We start from the raw sequence: 18517 nt of genomic DNA, 5'->3' as shown, positions 1-18517 counted from the left end.
ATCTTGGAAAGCATAAATAGTTTACTAAAGCCTAGTTGGTGTTTTTTCTTTATTATTTAGCCCATAATCTTACGTTTTCAGGGAGACGTTAGACTGAGCAGCGTGGTGTGTGTGTGTGTGTGTGTGTGTGTGTGTGTGTGTGGTTGTGGTACAGGTGGGATGTCCTGCTGCCTGTCTGTCGGGTCGTGTGCAACATGGTGCAGATGAGACACGGTCTGCACAGTGTCCCGAATCATCTCTAGCTCGATTCCGTTCAGATTCTCCCAAGACATCTTCTTCACGAAAGAAGAAACACGCGCGTGTAGTTGTGGAATCCAGTTCGGTTCCCCCACGACACATCATGATGATGGAGGGGCCGTCGCCATCCTCTCGCCCCCCGGCGGACAGGAGGGGGTCCGCCGGGGAAGCAGAGACTGGCCTCTCCAGGGACACCAAGACGCACTTTCGCGTGTGTCGGTTCATCATGGAGACAGGTAACCTATAGCTAAACCCACTGGTTCCCAAACTTTTTCATGTCAACCCCCACATTGACACTATAATTAAACCACGGAACCCCATTTGAAAAGATATGCCAGGGACCCCCATGAGAGAAGATTTTTTATGGCTCTAGCAGTGATTTTTCAACCCGTTTAATTCCAAGGACCCCCAGTTTGACATGCATATTAGCCTATTAGTCTACGGACCCCTATTTAATAGCATTTCTATCTCTGGGACCCCCAATTTATATTGTAAAATCAATGCTAATTTAACTCTGAGAGTGTACAAATGGAACCAAATGGACCCGTTACTCTCTGAGTTACAGACCTCATAATAAGGGTCCATTTGGTTCCAAATGATGATTTAGCTGCTATATATCACTGCCTGTGATATATATTTTTGAGGGACGCTTATAGCACCTCATATGTCCAGCTTTGAGGGTCTGTGGAAACAAATATTGACATTGAAGACAACAGTGAGGAATTGTGATTGGCCAGAATGAGATGTATTATTGATTATAAGAGCGCCTCTCACTTCACACAGGTGTGATTTTTGAGGGGCGCTAGCCTACAGGTTTTAATGTTTGTTTTTAGCTTAATGCTTGTTTTAAAAAGGCCATTGACATTGTCATCTTGTCCCTAACGCAAACATTTTAATGTCTTGTCTTTTAGAGAGAACAAGAAATACTTGGCAATATTGAGTTGTCAATTTCATCCAGTCAGGAAGAAAAAAAAGCTCATTTATTGGCTTAATATTTGTAGTTAATAAGGGAAAATTAGCTTAAGTTATGGGAAATCTGGGGGGAAAAAATGCTTACCACTAGCTTTCTTCACAGATGTGTTCATAAAGGTGTCTACTATCACAGAAAAAGCCAACTCCCTTGGGAAACTTTATGGGAGCCAATCAAAGTTGGGGTACACGGAGGGCAGCAGGACATTTTAAAATTGGCCAATATCAGCTTGTGAGGTGTGTAAATAGGGTTTTATTTGGGGTGCTGAATCCGTTCCAACCATTAATTCTCTGACTTCTGGCCATAAAATTGGCCATGCCTGCTTTTGTATGCCCCAGACATACTAGTGTAATAACTAATAATCCATTTTATGCATATCTCAATGGATAACTATGGTGTTTTCTTGTTTGTGTGTGGGTGTGGGGGGCATATTAAAATATAAAAAGCATTTTATTAATATATCACAAATGCATCTTAATTGAAACTAACTGTTGAAACAGAAGTAGATGGACAATATTTAATGGATCTAACTGATTTATTCTTTTCAGAATCAGAAAGACTTCATTGTCGCACCTTTAAAACAATTAACGGTAAAATAAGGGGGAAATGAATGTGCCGAATTTCATGGCTCTATGATATCACAATATAAAAAATCAACACATAATACAAAACTAAGGTGCTAAAATGTAAGTATGCTTTTGTAAACAATAATTACAAATATGAATAAACATACAACTATACTCTTCCAACTCCCTGGCATCTCCCTCACTGCTCTTGTCATCTAGCTTGGCAGTTACCACAAGCAGAAAATGCAGTGTAAATGCACTGTGCATTAAAATGCAGTGTGTACACTACACTCCCCCTCATAGTTGAGTAGACTAACTTCAGAAGATATGGTGTGATGGGGTCTGTTCATTGACGGTACAGACTCATAGCCTTTGTCACCAAGCTTCCATCCATACTCCAGTACATTATGGATGGAAGCTTGGTGGTGGTACACTGGATGTACTGTACATCCAGTGATGGACTTTGCAGCAGCAGCCAATCTCTGGTCTGGATATAAGCTCGGAGAGAGTGCTGTGCTGCGGCTCCTGTTGGGGGGCAGTTTTTCTGGTTTGATACTACCAGTAGCGGTAGTAGTTCTGAAAGACTGAAGTGGAGAGGGCTATGGACGTTTTGGACATCCAAGACTGAAGTGGAGAGGGCTATGGACGTTTTGGACATCCAAGCCAACAAGGAGGACATCATCACAGCCAGCTGTGAACTATTCAAGTTCATGTTCCATGGGAAATCGCACGAAGGTTTTGGGGACTGGAGATTTGACATCTTCAGCAAGCAGGCCGCTACTGGAAGTATCGAAACTGAAAAACTTCCCCCGACAACAGGAGCAGCAGCACAGCACTCTCTCCGAGCTTATATCCAGACCAGAGATTGGCAGCTTCCATTCATACTCCAGTACATACTGGAGAATGGATGGAAGCTTGGTGACAAAGGTGACATATTAGTTATTATGCATGTTTGGGACATACAAAAGCAGCCAATTGTATGGCCAGGAAGTCATTTTTACCGAAAGGTAATGGCTGGAACAGATTCAACACCCCAAAAGAAACCTATTTACACACCTCAGAAGCTCATAATGTCCTGCATTTATCCTAGGCCCTCCGTGTACCCCAATTTTGATTTGGCTTGGAACAAATGTTTCTGTGATAGTAGACAGCTTCATGAACACATCTGTGAAGAAAGCTAGTGGTAAGCATTTTCCTTCCCAGATTTGCCACAACTTAAGCTAATTTTCCCTAACTAAGTGACCTATTTACAAAAACAAAGTCCGCTAATTTCTTTGTGTCATCACTTCCAATTTCACTTGTTTATCCAGTATCCTGTATGAGTTCTATTCCTTCCTTCCTTCCTGACTGGTTGAAATCGGTATCCCGCCCTCTAAATGTATGTCCTGTTTACTAAAGAAAGAGCTGGAGACGTGATGTTTATGCTCAAACACTATAGCAATGATTACTATCACACTATAGACTATTTAACATTCATTGAAACGAAAAAGGAACAAACACCCACACACTGTCTTCAAATGCAGTGACCAACCTTTATTCAGGTAAACGGCAACGTTTCGGCCTATGCGGCCTTCATCAGGCTATCTTTACGTTGCCGTTACCCTGAATAAAAGTTGGTCACTGCATTTGAAGACAGTGTTTGTTCCTTTTTCATTTTTGGGGCACCGTACCCTCCTACGCACCTGTCGCCTGTAGGTGTGCAAAAGCCTTGCTTTTTATACATTCATTGAAACAAAATAATATCACTTTTACTGTACCAAATGGAATAGGTAAATTTTGGTTCCATTTGTACACTGAGTTACAAATGGATAGATTGACGCAGGATTTAGCTGTGTAGTGGTCATGCATCATACCAGTATGACTCCTTAACCCACTTAGACCTGTGGACGATTCTACAAATGTCTTCTAAATGTCTTCCTGACAGTTTTCAGAAAAACTCATGTTTCAATGTCAGTGGTGCTCAACCTTTTTCATGCCAAGGACCCCCAGAATTATCTGTATTTGGTCGCCGACCCCCATCTGAAAATATGTTGTTCCAGGGACCTCCCAGAAGCAAAGTTTTGAGTTGAAATGTTCACTGAAAGAATATACATTCAAAGATTTGCGCCACATTTTCATGATTTTTCAAGAATAGCTCGTAGAGCGGCACTCGGTGCCGCACTATGAACTTGTATATCTGCTATCTTTCAATAGCTAAATTTTAAAATAATGCTTAAAACACCAAAAGGGCGCCCTGTGCGGCGGCACCATTCGATCTACCCTAAAAGCGGCCCTTTTCAGTCAGTTGATTCTTTAATCCACATGAGTCAAACCACAGCCATCATTTGTTTACGTTTGGAACACAGTTCTTATTTGACGCGATATGAAAAAGCTGCGCTCCTGTCACTTTGGGGGATGCCTCCGTACAAATAAACCTCTCGAAATGTACAGAAACAAGGCCGTTTCTGAGGACATTTCTCAATGCACTTTCGCACAAAATACAGCATAAGTACAACTAAAGCATGAAAACGTACAAGCCAAGGCTCTTCAAAGCACACGCGAGGAGGAAAAGGGCAGCATTACAGGTAGCAGCGTTACAGGAAAGAGTGACTGCTTCTGCGTTCAGAGCGTGTGACGGATGGAAGCATTACAGGCTTCCAGCACGTTTTCATAGTAACTGTGACTTGCAGTCGCAATAAGTACATTTCAGGTGACAAAAAAAAGCTCATCTGACATCGGTGTTGATTTCGTTGACTAAAACGAAGACGAAAAATGTTCCACTGATGAAAACTAAATGGAAACTAAATGAAAACTAAGCTATGATGACTAATATAAAACTAAGACTAAATATACCGGTACTGACAATTTCGTCAACAAATTAAAAACTAGACTACAATGTAAGGAAGGGACTAGTGGACAAGAAATCCAATACAAGTCATTTTACACTTGGTTGCATGCTGAAAATAGCCGATCTACAAGCTCACAAGATGTGCTTGTAAGATCGGCTATTTTCAGCAAGTGCAAAATCAGTCATTACGACGGCATCAAGACCCGCCAAAATAAATTTTAGTCGACTAAATCACCCGTAGATTTAGTCGACTAAAATCTTATGATAAGTAGTCGACTAGAACTAGACGTAACACTAAAACATTCCAGGTGACTAAAATGTGACTCAAACGAAATAAACTATTCAAGAGACCTATGACTAAGGCTTCATCCACACCTACATAAACGTAGCTTTTTCGTTTTCGTTTTTTTAAATCTCTCTGTCCATACGACACGTTTTTTTTTAAATCTCTCTGTCCATATGACCAATGGCAAGACCCATGCAAAGCTCCGTTTACATTGTCCACACAGGGAACACACAGGCGGAGTTAAAAAAAAATACACTGTGGCAGGAGTTTTCCAAAAGATGCGTTTATATGGACCAAAAACGCATATAAAAACCTACGTTTATCCGTTTACCCGGATACGTGTGGACAAGGCCTAAAACTAAAATCTGCTGCCAAAAACGACAACTGTCTGAACGTCATGCTCTCGCTTCGCCCTCCCTCCCCTCCCCTCCTCCTCCTCTTCCAGGAGTGCGGCTGGGCATGAGCTCGGTCCCCGTGGCCACGGCGTGCGTCCTGTACCACCGTTTCTTCCAGCACGCGAGCGTGCAGGTGTACGAGCCCTACCTGGTGGCCATGAGTTGCGTCTACCTGGCCGGCAAGGTGGAGGAGCAGCACCTCAGGGCCAGGGACATCCTCAACGTCAGCCACAGGTATAAACCGAGTTAAAACCCATTCTGACCTGAGATCAGATTCATACGAGGTTTTCCACCGGACACACACACTGGGTCTGACGAACCCATTCTGACCTGAGATCAGATTCTAAAAAAAAATGTCAGTCGTTCTTCGGTTTTTCAATAGCTAAAGCATGACATGATGCCGACACCAAAATGGGTTCCCGTTCAGAATGGGTTAACCCATTCTGACCTGAGATCAGATTCATACGAGGTTTCCCACTGGACACACACTGGTCTGACGAACCCATTCTGACCTGAGATCAGATTCTAAAAAAAATGTCAGTCGTTCTTCGGTTTTTCGAAAAATAGCAGACCTACAAGCTCGTATCGCGCCACTCGGTGGCGCGATACGAGCTTGTAGATCTGCTATTTTTCAATAGCTAAAGCATGACATGATGCCAACACCGAAATGGGTGCCCGGTCAGAATGGGTTAAGACGTTTCACATGGTTTCGTTGTTGGAGGCGAACGTACTGTACCAAGTGTTGTTTTTGGCAGCAAAATTTTGATTTTAGTTTTAGTCATTTAGTCTTTTGAATAGTTTTAATTCAGTTTCTTTTTAATAATATTTATTTTTATTTGGAAAAAGCAGTACAGTATAGACGGCATTTCTATGTATACATAGGACCCCTCTTCCCTCCCCCCCCCCCCCCCCCCCCCCCCTCCAAGTGACTCCATCTCCAATGTCTCTGTATAATCCTTGCTTTCTTCAGATGGACTACTTTAATTCAGTTTTATAGAATGTTAGTCTAGTTTTAGTCGACTAAATGTCATAAGATTTTAGTCGACGGAATCTACAGTTGATTTAGTCGACTACAATGTATTTTGGTGGGCCTTGATGCCGTCTCAATGACAGTTTTACACTTGCTGAAAATAGCCGATCTACAAGCTCAGCTGCGACACGTTGTGAGCTTGTAGATCGGCCATTTTCAGCATGCAACCAATTTGTGAGCTTGTAGATCGCTGTGAGCTTGTAGTTCGGCTATTTTCAGCATGCAACCAATTGCAAAAATGACTTGTACTGGATCTCTCGTCCACTAGTCCCCTTCCTAACATGTTAGTCTAGTTTTTATTCGTTGACGAAATTGTCAGTATATTTAGTCTTATAGTTTCAGTCATCGTAGTTTAGTTTCCATGTAGTTTTTTGCCAGAGGTAGTCGACGAACATTTTTCGCCTTGGTTTTAGTCGACGAAAACAACACTGGAACGTACTGTGCTACCTCGTGTGTTTGGTTTTGTCATGTCTCGCATCGCCTGACTTTGTCCATTTTATTACTGTCTCCTTCCTTTCCTTCCCCCCCCCCCAGGTATTTCAATAGTGGTAGTTCTCCAATGGAATGCGACAAGGGCTTCTGGGAGCTCAAAGACAGCGTGATACAGTGCGAGCTGCTCATCCTCCGGCAACTCAACTTTCATGTCGCTTTTCAACACCCGCACAAGGTGTGTGTGTGTGTGTGTGTGTGTCTGTGATATGTTTTCTTTATTTCTGCCTGTATGTGTGTAAACAGTGTGTGTCTGTATTGCATTCGATTTTTAGGGGCTTTTCTTGCCTTTTATTGAGTGCATTGGAGAGACAAGAAACGAGGAGAGCACGAGCTGGGAGTTTACATGCAGCAAATGGCCTGACGAGGCCCTGGGACGCCGATAGCCTTTGGACACGCTGTGTGTAGTAGTAGCTGGGTTCCACGACACATGGAGGGGCCGTCGTCGTCCTTGGCTATCGTCGTCCCAAAACCTTCTCAGGATGAAGGTGTAGATGTTAGAGGAGGAGTTAGGGCCGATTCATACTCCTATTTTTACCGCTGTAGTGCCGAGATTATTTCGGCTCGTCAGACATTTTCAGTAGCACCGAAGAGCCGACCTTTTGTCTGCCTCTGAGGCAGACAAAAAGCATCAGAGAAATTACATGGCAATACTCTGATGGCTTGAAACAGCCCCACTTAGCAGTTTAACCCATTTTGGGGCGGGAACCCCTTTTGGTGTTTTAAACATTGTTATAGTTTAGCTATTGAAAAAATAGCAGATCTACAAGCTCATAGCGCGCCACCGAGTGGCGCGCTACGAGCTTGTAGGTCTGCTATTTTTGAAAAATCGTTAAAATTTGGCGCAAATCATTTAATATATATTTCAGAGCGAACATTTTTAACTAAAATATTTGCTTCTAGGTGGAACTACATATTTTATTTTGAGATGGGGGGTCCGTGGTAACCTGACGCTGCCAGATCCAAAAAGCTTGCTACACGCCCCCATCTGGCAGCGTCAGGTTAGGTCCGTGGGCCCAATAGAGATAATTCTGGGTTGTCCTTGACATGAAAAAGGTTGAGCACCAACTGACACAGAAACATGGGTTTTTCACAAAAACGTTAAGATTTAGAAGCCTTTTTTTTTCTTCCAAATCGACCTCAGTCCAAAATGGGTTAAAGTTCTACATTCTACTAACAAAGCGGTAGCTTTGTGTAATCGACATAATAAATGTACATATCTGATGTTCTGTCTGTCCCATGCGGGCGGGAACCCCTTTTGGTGTTAGCATTACGTTATGCTTTAGCTATTGAAAAATAGCAGATCTACAAGCTCATAGCGCGCCACCGAGTGGCGCGCTACGAGCTTGTAGGTCTGCTATTTTTGAAAAATCGAAGAACCACTGACATATCTGATGTTCTGTCTCTGTACAGTATCTCCTACACTACTTGTCGTCCGTGTGGTCGTTGGTGAACCGCCACGCCTGGTCTCGGACCCCCGTGGCGGAGACCGCCTGGGCGCTGCTGAGAGACTGCTATCACGGTCCCATGTGCATCATCCACGCGCCCCAACACATCGCCATAGCAACGCTGTACCTAGCCCTGAACAGCTACGGGGTGGAGCTGCCCGCAGGGGAGAAGGAGTGGTGGCAGGTAGTGTGTGTGTGTGTATGTGTTTATTTAGGCCTGATGTCGAAATTAAAAATGTATTTCTTTCTGAAAAACCTCATGTTTCTGTATCAGTGGTTCTCAATATTTCATGTCAAGGACCCCAAAAATGATATGTAATATGCCGCCAACCCCCATCTGAAAATACGTTGTTCCAGGGACTCCCCCAGAAGCAAAGATTTGAGTTAAAAACGTTCACTCTGAAAGAAACTTTTATATTCAAAGATTTGAGGCACATTTTCACGATTTTTCTAAAATGGCAGACCTACAAGCTCAAACAAATAAAATAATGCATCTGACGTTGCGATACAGGTTGCTCCAATGAACTGCGGTGGCCAATGAGGCGATCTAGGCGATCTATGACGTAATCATTGTAATCTACCGTATTTAATAGGTAGATTACAAGGTAATCTTGTAGCGTAGGGGAATACCTTTTAATTGCGGTAATCCTGAATTTAACTGAATACTGTATGTAACGTACCGTTCCCCAACACTGTTTGTAAGAATGGGAATTTGAGTGTGAGGTAATAAATAGTTCATTTGATTTGATCAAAAAAATGCTTTGGAGGTTTGGAGGAGACAAGTTCTCTCATATGAAACAGAAGTGTATTTTACAAATGCTGCTTTCTCAGAAAATGCATTTGTTTTCAGTTTTCTGAAAATCGCATGTTTTCTATGTCAGTGGTTCTCAAAACATTTTCACGTCGAGGACCCCCAAAAATATATGTATTTGGCCGCCGGCCGCCATCGGAAACTATGCTGTTCCAGGGACCCCCACAGTAGCAAAGATTTGAGTTAAAAACGTTCACTCTGAAAGAATATATTCAAAGATTTGTGCCACATTTTCACGATTTTTCAAAAATGGCAGACCTACAATCTCTTGTAGGTCTGCTATTTTTCAATGGCTAAATTATAACATAATGTTTAAAACACCAAAAGGGGTTCCCGCCTAGCCTGGCTAATAAGCCAGACTAATGTCACACAACACTGTCCGCCGGCAGGCTTCTTTTTTTTGCCAACGGCTGATTCGGTCTGGCCTACACACACCGTCTGCGAACGCCGCGCGTCAAAACAGCCGCCTCCGTTATTTTCAATGAACCTATCGCACACCGGCGGCGTCCGACGCGCGTTCACGCCTCGCCTGACGCTCCGATACGCCACCGTTCTATTTGCCAGGCGTTGCCGCGCGGCAACGCCTGTGCCGCGTCGCTGCGCACCCGGTGTGTGTGATGGGCTTCAGCCAGGCTAGTTCCCGACCCTGAATGGGTTAACCTGGCATCCCATTCATAAGCTTAAGGTAAGTAACAGCTTAATTATCCCATTTTGGGCAGGGGAACCCCTTTTCGGTGTTAGCATTACGTTATGCTTTAGCTATTGAAAAACAGCAGATCTACAAGCTCATAGCGCGCCACCGAGTGGCGCGCTACGAGCTTGTAGGTCTGCTATTTAAAAAAAAATCGAAGAACCACTGACATGGAAACATTCAGAAAACTGTCAGGATGCAGAAGACATTTTTAGAATCTGATCTCAGGTCAGAATGGAAAACTGTCAGGATGCAGAAGACATTTTTATAATCTGATCTGGGGTCAGGATATATGGTTACTCCTTTGTGTGTGTGTGTGCAGGTGCTGTGTGAGGACATGACCAAAGCGGACATCGATGCCGTCATCTCGGACCTCCTCCAGCTCTACGACATGGAGGCCAAGTGTATCTGAAGGACACGCCCTGTTAACCCATTCTGACCTGAGATCAGATTCATACAAGGTTTCCACTGGACAGTACACACTGGTCTGATTAACCTAATAAAAAAATGTCACAGTCGTTCTTCGATTTTTCAAAAAATAGCAGACCTACAAGCTCGTAGCGCGCCACTCGGTGGTGCGCTATGTTCTTGTAGATCTGCTATTTGGAAATGGAACAGCACTAACGCCTAGTGGTGAGATAGAGTAAACACAGGCATTTGGCACTGAACCATCTCGGTTATGAGTAATTTCAATTTGATACCTTTGGTTAGCAGATAAGGGGAAACTGTCAGCCCTCAAAACAAAGCCCAGTCATTAAAAAAATATAGAAAAAAAAAATATATATATATACAGATGTCTTAGCAATTGTAGAAATATTAGACCTTATTGGCAATTGTTTAAGCAAGTTCTAAGTTACTTTACTTAAAACATTTCCCAAATATTAGATTTTTGTTTAAATGTGTACAATTTAACACAGAGGTTCCCGTGTGTGTGTGTGTGTGTGTGTGTGTGTGTGTGTGTGTGTGTGTGTGTGTGTGTGTGTGTGTGTGTGTGTGTGTGTCAGATAGAGTATATATATATTAGCAAATTATGGTAACTCGAGTAACTGGTTTGGGCTGATGCTAGCATGGATAAACACTTCTGTGGAAACTAGGAATCAGCAGAGAAGCAAGAGCATGTTGCCAGGAAAAAACAAAATAGACAAAATGCAAGCATCAGTGGGTGAGTGAGACAACATGAGTAAGTGAGTAAGCCGTTTAAGAGAGTGAGGCAGAGAGACAAGAGGTTGAACGTTTGAGTGAATTTGGATTCTTACCTGGAGAAGCGCTCTGCGATGGCATTGTTTTTACCCCTGGTGCTGATAAGTGACAACTCCCTGGCAGTGACTCGAAGGGACTGGGATTGCCAGTGTCTGCGGCTGAACGGAGCTACAGATGTCATCTTGATTGTCTGTGATGTCTTATCTGTCTTTTGGGGTGGTGGTATAGCAAGAACTCACTTGTATGTATGCAGATCTAGAGCAGGAGGAGGGGGAAAACAACGTATATGACAACAAACAAATATAAGAGACTCCTAACAAACATTGAACCCATTCTGGGCGGGAACCCCTTTTGGTGTTAGCATCATGTTATGTTTTAGCTATTGAAAAATCACACCAGTGTGAGCCAAGTGGTGCAACTCCCGTCTATTGGTTATCTGTATCGTTCCAATTTGTATCGCAGGGAAGGGGGCCTCTCGTCTGGAAGTGTGTGTGTGTGTGTGTGTGTGTGTGTGTGTGTGTGTGTGTGTGTTTATGATTTTGTTTCCCTCTTCCATGGCATTCTCTGTATCGTTTGCGTCCAGCAGGTGGCAGCCATGTCACATACTTACACACAAACAGGCACACGGACATTGTAAGCTGGATGTAGAAGTGGTTTGCACCACTTAAAAATAGCAGATCTACAAGCTCATAGCGCGCCACCGAGTGGCGCGCTATGAGCTTGTAGATCTGCTATTTTTCAATAGCTAAAGCATAACATGGTGCTAACACCAAAATGGGTTCCCGTTCAGAATGGGTTAACGCCAGCCCACAGGGGGACGGATGGGGTTTAGGTCATTGCCGTGTATGTGTGACCCCACTAATGGTGTGCCTGCAGGTGTATTCATGCTGAAGTGTGCCTGTCTGTGCACACACATACGGTATATGTCGTACATGCCTGTGTGTATTTGTGTGCGCAGCATGCATTATGTATGCCTGTATACTGTACGTGTGTGAGAGAGTGAGGTTATGTTGCCCCAATGCCCCAGTAACGGTAAGGCCTCACTCACACTGTTGCAACATGCATACCACATTTGTCTTGTGTCTTGTCCGTGTTTAATGGCCATTATGCCCCCCCCCCCCCCCATGCATTTCCAATGGAAGTCACATGGTTTGACAAAACATTTTTGTTTGACGGCTGTGTTGTGTTGCCCCCCTCCCCGCCCCCGCATCAAACAAAAATGACCTGAGATCAGATTCTAAAAATGTCTTCTACATCCTGACAGTTTTCCATTCTGACCTGAGATCAGATTCTAAAAATGTCTTCTATGTCAGTCGCTCTTCGATTTTTCAAAAATAGCAGACCTACAAGCTCGTAGCGCGCCACTCGGTGGCGCGCTATGAGCTTGTAGATCTGCTATTTTTCAATAGCTAAAGCATAACATGATGCTAACACCAAAATGGGTTCCCGTTCGGAATGGGTTAAACACGGACAAGACACAAGACAAATGTTGTATGCATGTTGCAACCGTGTGAGTGAGGCCTTAAGTATACTTTGTGCATCGGTGTTGATGCTGTTATGGGGCGGTATGCCATTTCACTCCGTCTCTGTGTGGTGATGTTTTGTGAAGTGTTGGTGTCATTAAACCGATACGCAATTGTTTCCCCACTGTTCACTTGCGAGGTTTAAGTGATGAATTGTTTTTACAACTTGAAATTCCACACCAATAATCATAATGTCAATATTTGGTGGGTAAAAAGGTCTTAAGACTGTGTGTGTGTGTGTGTGTGTGTGTGTGTGTGTGTGTGTGTGTGTGTGTGTGTGTGTGTGTGTGTGTGTGTGTGTGTGTGTGTGTGTGTGTGTGTGTGTGTGTGTGTGTGTGTGTGTGTGTGTGTGTGTGTGTGTGTGTGTGTGTGAGACAATTGTTCAGTGCCACAGTAGCTAAAGCCCACCCCCAGTGCTGCCTGGATTGAAATGAGGGCATTGCTGTAAAAGTTTATTATGTCACACCATGATGCATTGAGAGCTTGTAGATCTACCCTTTTCCCCCGCTATTTTAGAAAATAAAATAAACAAACGAGAATGTTTGTCTTTCTTTGAAAATGTGCCCAAAATAGGGATGCCAGGGTTAAAGTTGCTGAACTAACACTGGACATTTTTGTTTTTTTATACCCATGTATCCCACTGTCTATATCCATCCATCTGACTTGTGATGGATTGTGAGATCAGCTACATTGCTTGCATTCCAGTATCCGTACAGCAAGTACTTGCCCAATGGTCATGCCCATTTTCCAGAGTAAATTGTCCATTATAAAATGGTAGGTAAATGTTGAATTACCGTTCAATTTAACACTTATTGTCGCCACCAGGCCGAAGGCATGGGGAGGGAGTATGTTTTGCGATCCGTCCGTCTGTACAGCTAATCTATGGCACCGTTAACCCGGTCGATGCCAAGTTTTGCACACACACTCATGGATGCCAACGATGAACCTCTGCCCCAAAACTTCCAGAACGGCCTGTTATAGCGCCACCAGAAGGCCGACTTTTGAACACATTTTTTTATATTCCTCCAAAAATCTGTCCAAAAATCCCGCAAATCATTACACACTATCTCTATAGTCATGTGTTCAAGTCGGTGTCGATATATTTCATATTCCATCCTAATTGGCTGTGTGATGTACGTGAAATCTTTCATGGACTTTCCTACTAGGCTGAGGAATATATCTCACCCTTTTCATATTGGCCTGTTATAGCGCCACCAACAGGTGGACTTTTGCTAAACACATTTTTGGAACAAAATGTCTCCAATCATCCAATTGCCATCCAAGGTGTGTAAGAAGAAATGGCACCCTTTTCACATTGGTCTATTATAGCGCCACCAGGAGGTCACAACCTGACCTTACCTGGTGGAGACCTGTGCCCAGAGGGGCACTTTGTATACCTACTGTACATAGCTATGAATATGACTATGGGTTCACACTTATATCTCTTAGTGTATCTACAGCAAAAACGGCACATTATAGGTAAACAGTGCTCTTATTTGACATTCCACAGACCATAAGACGGCGCTCTGGCCATGTTCTGGTGTGGACGGGTGTGTCCCCTCAAACGAGCACTTTGCGCGGTCAGGTCGGGCAACCTGAAAGCAAACTCCACCTGCCCAAAGTTGTATTGACGACCTGCCAGGGGCAGGTGGGCAACCCTTGGTGTCACAAACATCTACAGGCGTCTAAGAATTTGAAAGCGAACACTAACAAAACGACAGTCCAGTGGATTGATTTGACTTCACCCTCATTCCTATACGTTCTATCCCCTTTCCTCCCCTCTCTCTCTCTTGTCCTGTCTCCCTCTCCTCTCCTCTCCCCTCCTCCCCTCTCTTCTCTGCCTCTCCCTCGCTCCCTTCCTACCACCTGTCTGTCCACCTCTCCTCTCTCACCCCTCCCTCGTCCTCTGTCTCCCTAATGCTATATTAATAATGAAGAAGGTGCATGTTCAGCCAGACTCCATGAATAAACCAGCAGATGGGAAGGTATATAGGGAGAGAAGAGGTCGGAGGGGGATTGATTTGTGGTGGAGTTTGGGTGTACAAAAGTTAGGAGCAAAGATATGGGGCGAAAGATTGTGTTCGACACCTTTCAGTTGAAAATATATTGTTTTCAGTGAGCGACACGATGTACGATGAAGATTGATCAGCCCTCAACACTGTGTCCCCTGTGTGATCATCTCCTCACTGCATGCCTTTCATCTGCTTACACACAGCTTAACGCTGTGCTTCAAGAGGAAGCCATGAGTCCACACAAAAGAACATACTGTGTGTGTGTGTGTGTGTGTGTGTGTGTGTGTCTGTGAGAGAGAGGGAGTGAGTGAAGAGAGGGAGGGAGGGAGAGGGAATGTGCGTATGCGGTGTTGACATTGAAATGATAAAATGCTGTATCAGGTCCTCAGTGGTTGAGCTGAGTTGCCCTTGGACAGATGAAAGCATATTATGGTGCCCCACTGCCTGCGAGCTGTTGGATGTGAACCAGGCGTTCCTAAATGCACACTAAATGCACACTATATAACAAAGGAGCAGACGTGTCATGGTATATGATCCGTTTGGGGTTCGTCCAATGGACGGTGATCGAGAGAGACTGAATGGTTGCAGACTATATAGAGACACATCAAAGACCTCACTGTCAGGAGGATGCTTCCCTGAATATAGCCTACTGTATACACATTATTACTGCATTAGAGCTGCCTTTGACAGCATTAACCCATTTTGGCCTGACGTCGGCAGTTTTGTTTTTTCCCGAAATACCTATATGTTTCTGTATAAGTGGTGCTCAATATTTCATGTCAAGGACCCAAGAATTATCTGTGTTTGGCCACCGACCCCCGGAAATATGTTGTTCCAGGAACCCCTCAGAAGCAAAGATTTGAGTTAAAGACTCGCTCTGTAACACTATATATTCAAAGATTTCAGGCACATTTTCACGATCTTTCAAAAATAGCAGACCTACAAGTTCATAGCGCGCCACTCGGTGGCGCGCTATGAGCTTGTAGATCTGCTATTTTTCAATAGCTAAATTAGAACAATGTTTAAAACACCAAAAGGGGTTCCCGCCCAAAATGGGTTAAAATTCTAAGCATTTCCAAGATGTTATCACCAAGCTAAAAGAAATACCCTCCGTGAAGGATTTCACCTGGGAGATAAGCCTATATACCCTTAGGCTATTCACGTGTATCATTCGCATTTTTTTGTTTTCTTCTGCGTGTCTTACATGAAAAATCTATATACATACAAACGTGTGCGAAATGTGCTTATATAAGATAAAGTATAATCTCCATCACGAGGAAGGTAAAATACATTCGCTACAGGGAGACATGTAGGCCCTTATTTATCAACGCGGTGTACAATTTTGGGTGTACACCGCGTTGATAAATAAGGGCCGTAGTCCACTTAAGTGTCCATTGATATAGAACAAACAGAATATCAACAGGAATAAAAAAATAAATGTTCAAAACGGTGAATTGGCAGTAAGCAAGTGTAGTGTGATGCACTGTACAGAACTTTTTATTTTATTTTATGTATTCCCACTATAGTCTTTCATATTCATAATGTACATTATTTGATCTCTTCTTGATGGCATTTTAATGTACCGTGAAAGATCTTCACTTCACTTCCATTTTCATGCAACATCCATTCTATATATCTTCACATTTGGTTCTCACAAATACTGATTTTACTGATAACTATAAGTTGGAAATATACATTTTAAGCTCTTAGCAGCCATGTGGATGTCATCTTGAAAAGTATGCCTTTCTGGAAGTTTTCCTAGATTTTATGAATGCTATTTAGCATGCCCAACATCCATTTAAAAAAAATCTAATCAAATCCATTTTGGGTTGAGTCACTGACTGACCTGTCTAATTCTACGTTTCTACATAGCCTATACCGGCCACTGTGGGGGCAGTCCAACTTCTATTTGATGGTTTTGGAAAACTTTAAGTTGTGGCAAATCTGGGTTAAGAAAATGCTTACCACTAGCTTTCTTCACAGATGTGTTCATAAAGGGGTCTATACTATCACAGAAAAATGTGTTCCAAGCCATGTACTCCCTTGGGAAACTTTGTGGGACCCAATCAAAGTTGGGGTACACGGAGGGCCTAGGATAAATGCAGGACAAATATGAGCTTCTGAGGTGTGTAAATAGGTTTCTTTTGGGGTGCTGAATCTGTTCCAGCCATTACCTTTCAGTAAAAATGACTTGCTTTTGTATGTCCCAAACATGCGTAATAACTAATATGTCACCTTTGTCACCAAGCTTCCATCCATTCTCCAGTATGTACTGGAGTATGAATGGAAGCTGCCAATCTCTGGTCTGGATATAAGCTCGGAGAGAGTGCTGTGCTGCTGCTCCTGTTGTCGGGGGCAGTTTTTCTGGTCTGATACTCCCAGTAGCGGCCTGCTTGCTGAAGATGTCAAATCTCCAGTCCCCAAAACCTTTGTGCGATTTCCCATGGAACATGAACTTGAATAGTTCACAGCTGGCTGTGATGATGTCCTCCTTGTTGGCTTGGATGTCCAAAACGTCCATAGCCCTCTCCACTTCAGTCTTGCAGAACTACTACCGCTACTGGTAGTATCAAACCAGAAAAACTGCCCCCCAACAGGAGCCGCAGCACAGCACTCTCTCCGAGCTTATATCCAGACCAGAGATTGGCTGCTGCTGCAAAGTCCATCACTGGATGTACAGTACATCCAGTGTACTGTACCACCACCAAGCTTCCATCCATAATGTACTGGAGTATGGATGGAAGCTTGGTGACAAAGGCTATGAGTCTGTACCGTCAATGAACAGACCCCATCACACCATATCTTCTGAAGTTAGTCTACTCAACTATGAGGGGGAGTGTACACACTGCATTTTAATGCACAGTGCATTTCTGCTTGTGGTAACTGCCAAGCTAGATGACAAGAGCAGTGAGGGAGATAACAGGGAGTTGGAAGAGTAGACATAGTTGTATGTTTATTCATATTTGTAATTATTGTTTACAAAAGCATACTTACATTTTAGCACCGTAGTTTTTTATTATGTGTTGATATTTTATATTGTGATATCATAGAGCCATGAAATTCGGCACATTCATTTCCCCCTTATTTTACCGTTCTTTTTTTTAAGGTGTGACAATAAAGTCTTTCTGAGTCTGAAAATAATAAATCCGTTAAATCCATTAAAGATTGTCCATCTACTTCTGTTTCAACAGTTAGTTTCAATTTAAGATGCATTTGTGATATATTAATAAAATGCTTTTTATATTTTAATATGCCCCCCACACCCACACACAAACAAGAAAACGCCATAGTTATCCATTGAGATATGCATAAAATGGATTATTAGTTATTATTACACTAGTATGTCTGGGGCATACAAAAGCAGGCATGGCCAATTTTATGGCCAGAAGTAATCTTTACTGAAAATGACTGGTTGGAACGGATTCAGCACCCCAAACAAAACCCTATTTACACACCTCACTGATATTGGCCAATTTTAAAATGTCCTGCTGCCCTCCGTGTACCCCAACTTTGATTGGCTCCCATAAAGTTTCCCAAGGGAGTTGGCTTGGAACTTTTTTTTTCTGTGATAGTAGACACCTTTATGAACACATCTGTGAAGAAAGCTATAGTGGTATAACCAGATTTTCCATAATTTAAGCTAATCTCCCCTTATATTATATCTGTCTATCTTTCATGAATTCAAGAGACAATTGAGCTATAATAGTTTATACTTTCAGGACCATGGACAGTGAAGCTATACTTTCAGGACCACGGCCAGCGCCCGGGGACGTTTTCTCTTCCTCCATCATCAGCCAGCTGGCATGCAGCTGCTTGTGTGCCCTTAGTTGACACTGGGTCTGGGTTTTCACCTCGAGCTAGTATATAGGAGTTAAAGAAAAATCATACGAATGAACGTCATTGGCGGCCGATGCATGCATATAGCCCCACAGGGAGTATATAGCCCGTCACCGCGGGACAAAGTTGTGATTTCACTTGGAAAAGGACAAGATCCGCTTTTTCACAAAAAAGCTGTTGGTTCTCCATTCCGCA

The 18517-nt window shown here is 43.2% G+C and overlaps 1 protein-coding gene and 1 long non-coding RNA gene across 3 annotated transcripts in view; both read left to right on the top strand.

Moving 5' to 3' along the window:
- The window catches only part of ccnq (cyclin Q), a 12356-nt gene extending 81 nt beyond the window's left edge, over positions 1 to 12275 (top strand). The window contains exons 1-6 of the mRNA XM_083770226.1: positions 1 to 473; positions 5332 to 5515; positions 6846 to 6978; positions 8214 to 8432; positions 10073 to 10168; positions 11752 to 12275. The exon at positions 1 to 473 is cut by the window's left edge and continues 81 nt beyond it. Of these exons, the coding sequence (XP_083626352.1) occupies positions 341 to 473; positions 5332 to 5515; positions 6846 to 6978; positions 8214 to 8432; positions 10073 to 10162 (759 nt within the window). The 5' untranslated portion in view covers positions 1 to 340 and the 3' untranslated portion in view covers positions 10163 to 10168; positions 11752 to 12275. The remainder of the gene's footprint in view (positions 474 to 5331; positions 5516 to 6845; positions 6979 to 8213; positions 8433 to 10072; positions 10169 to 11751) is intronic.
- A 107-nt stretch (positions 12276 to 12382) lies between these two features.
- Positions 12383 to 13012, top strand: LOC310861578. 2 transcript variants are annotated; one of them, XR_014569497.1, is made up of 2 exons: positions 12383 to 12720; positions 12871 to 13012. It is a non-coding gene; the product is annotated as an uncharacterized lncRNA (long non-coding RNA). The 2 variants fall into 2 exon arrangements; XR_014569498.1 differs by having other exon boundaries at positions 12383 to 12730.
- Positions 13013 to 18517: the final 5505 nt, after the last annotated feature.

This window comes from Protomyctophum parallelum (genome assembly GCF_964188405.1).
Source record: "Protomyctophum parallelum genome assembly, chromosome: 7".
NCBI classification, from domain to species: Eukaryota; Metazoa; Chordata; class Actinopteri; order Myctophiformes; family Myctophidae; genus Protomyctophum; species Protomyctophum parallelum.
This window is presented reverse-complemented; position numbering and strand designations above follow the sequence as displayed.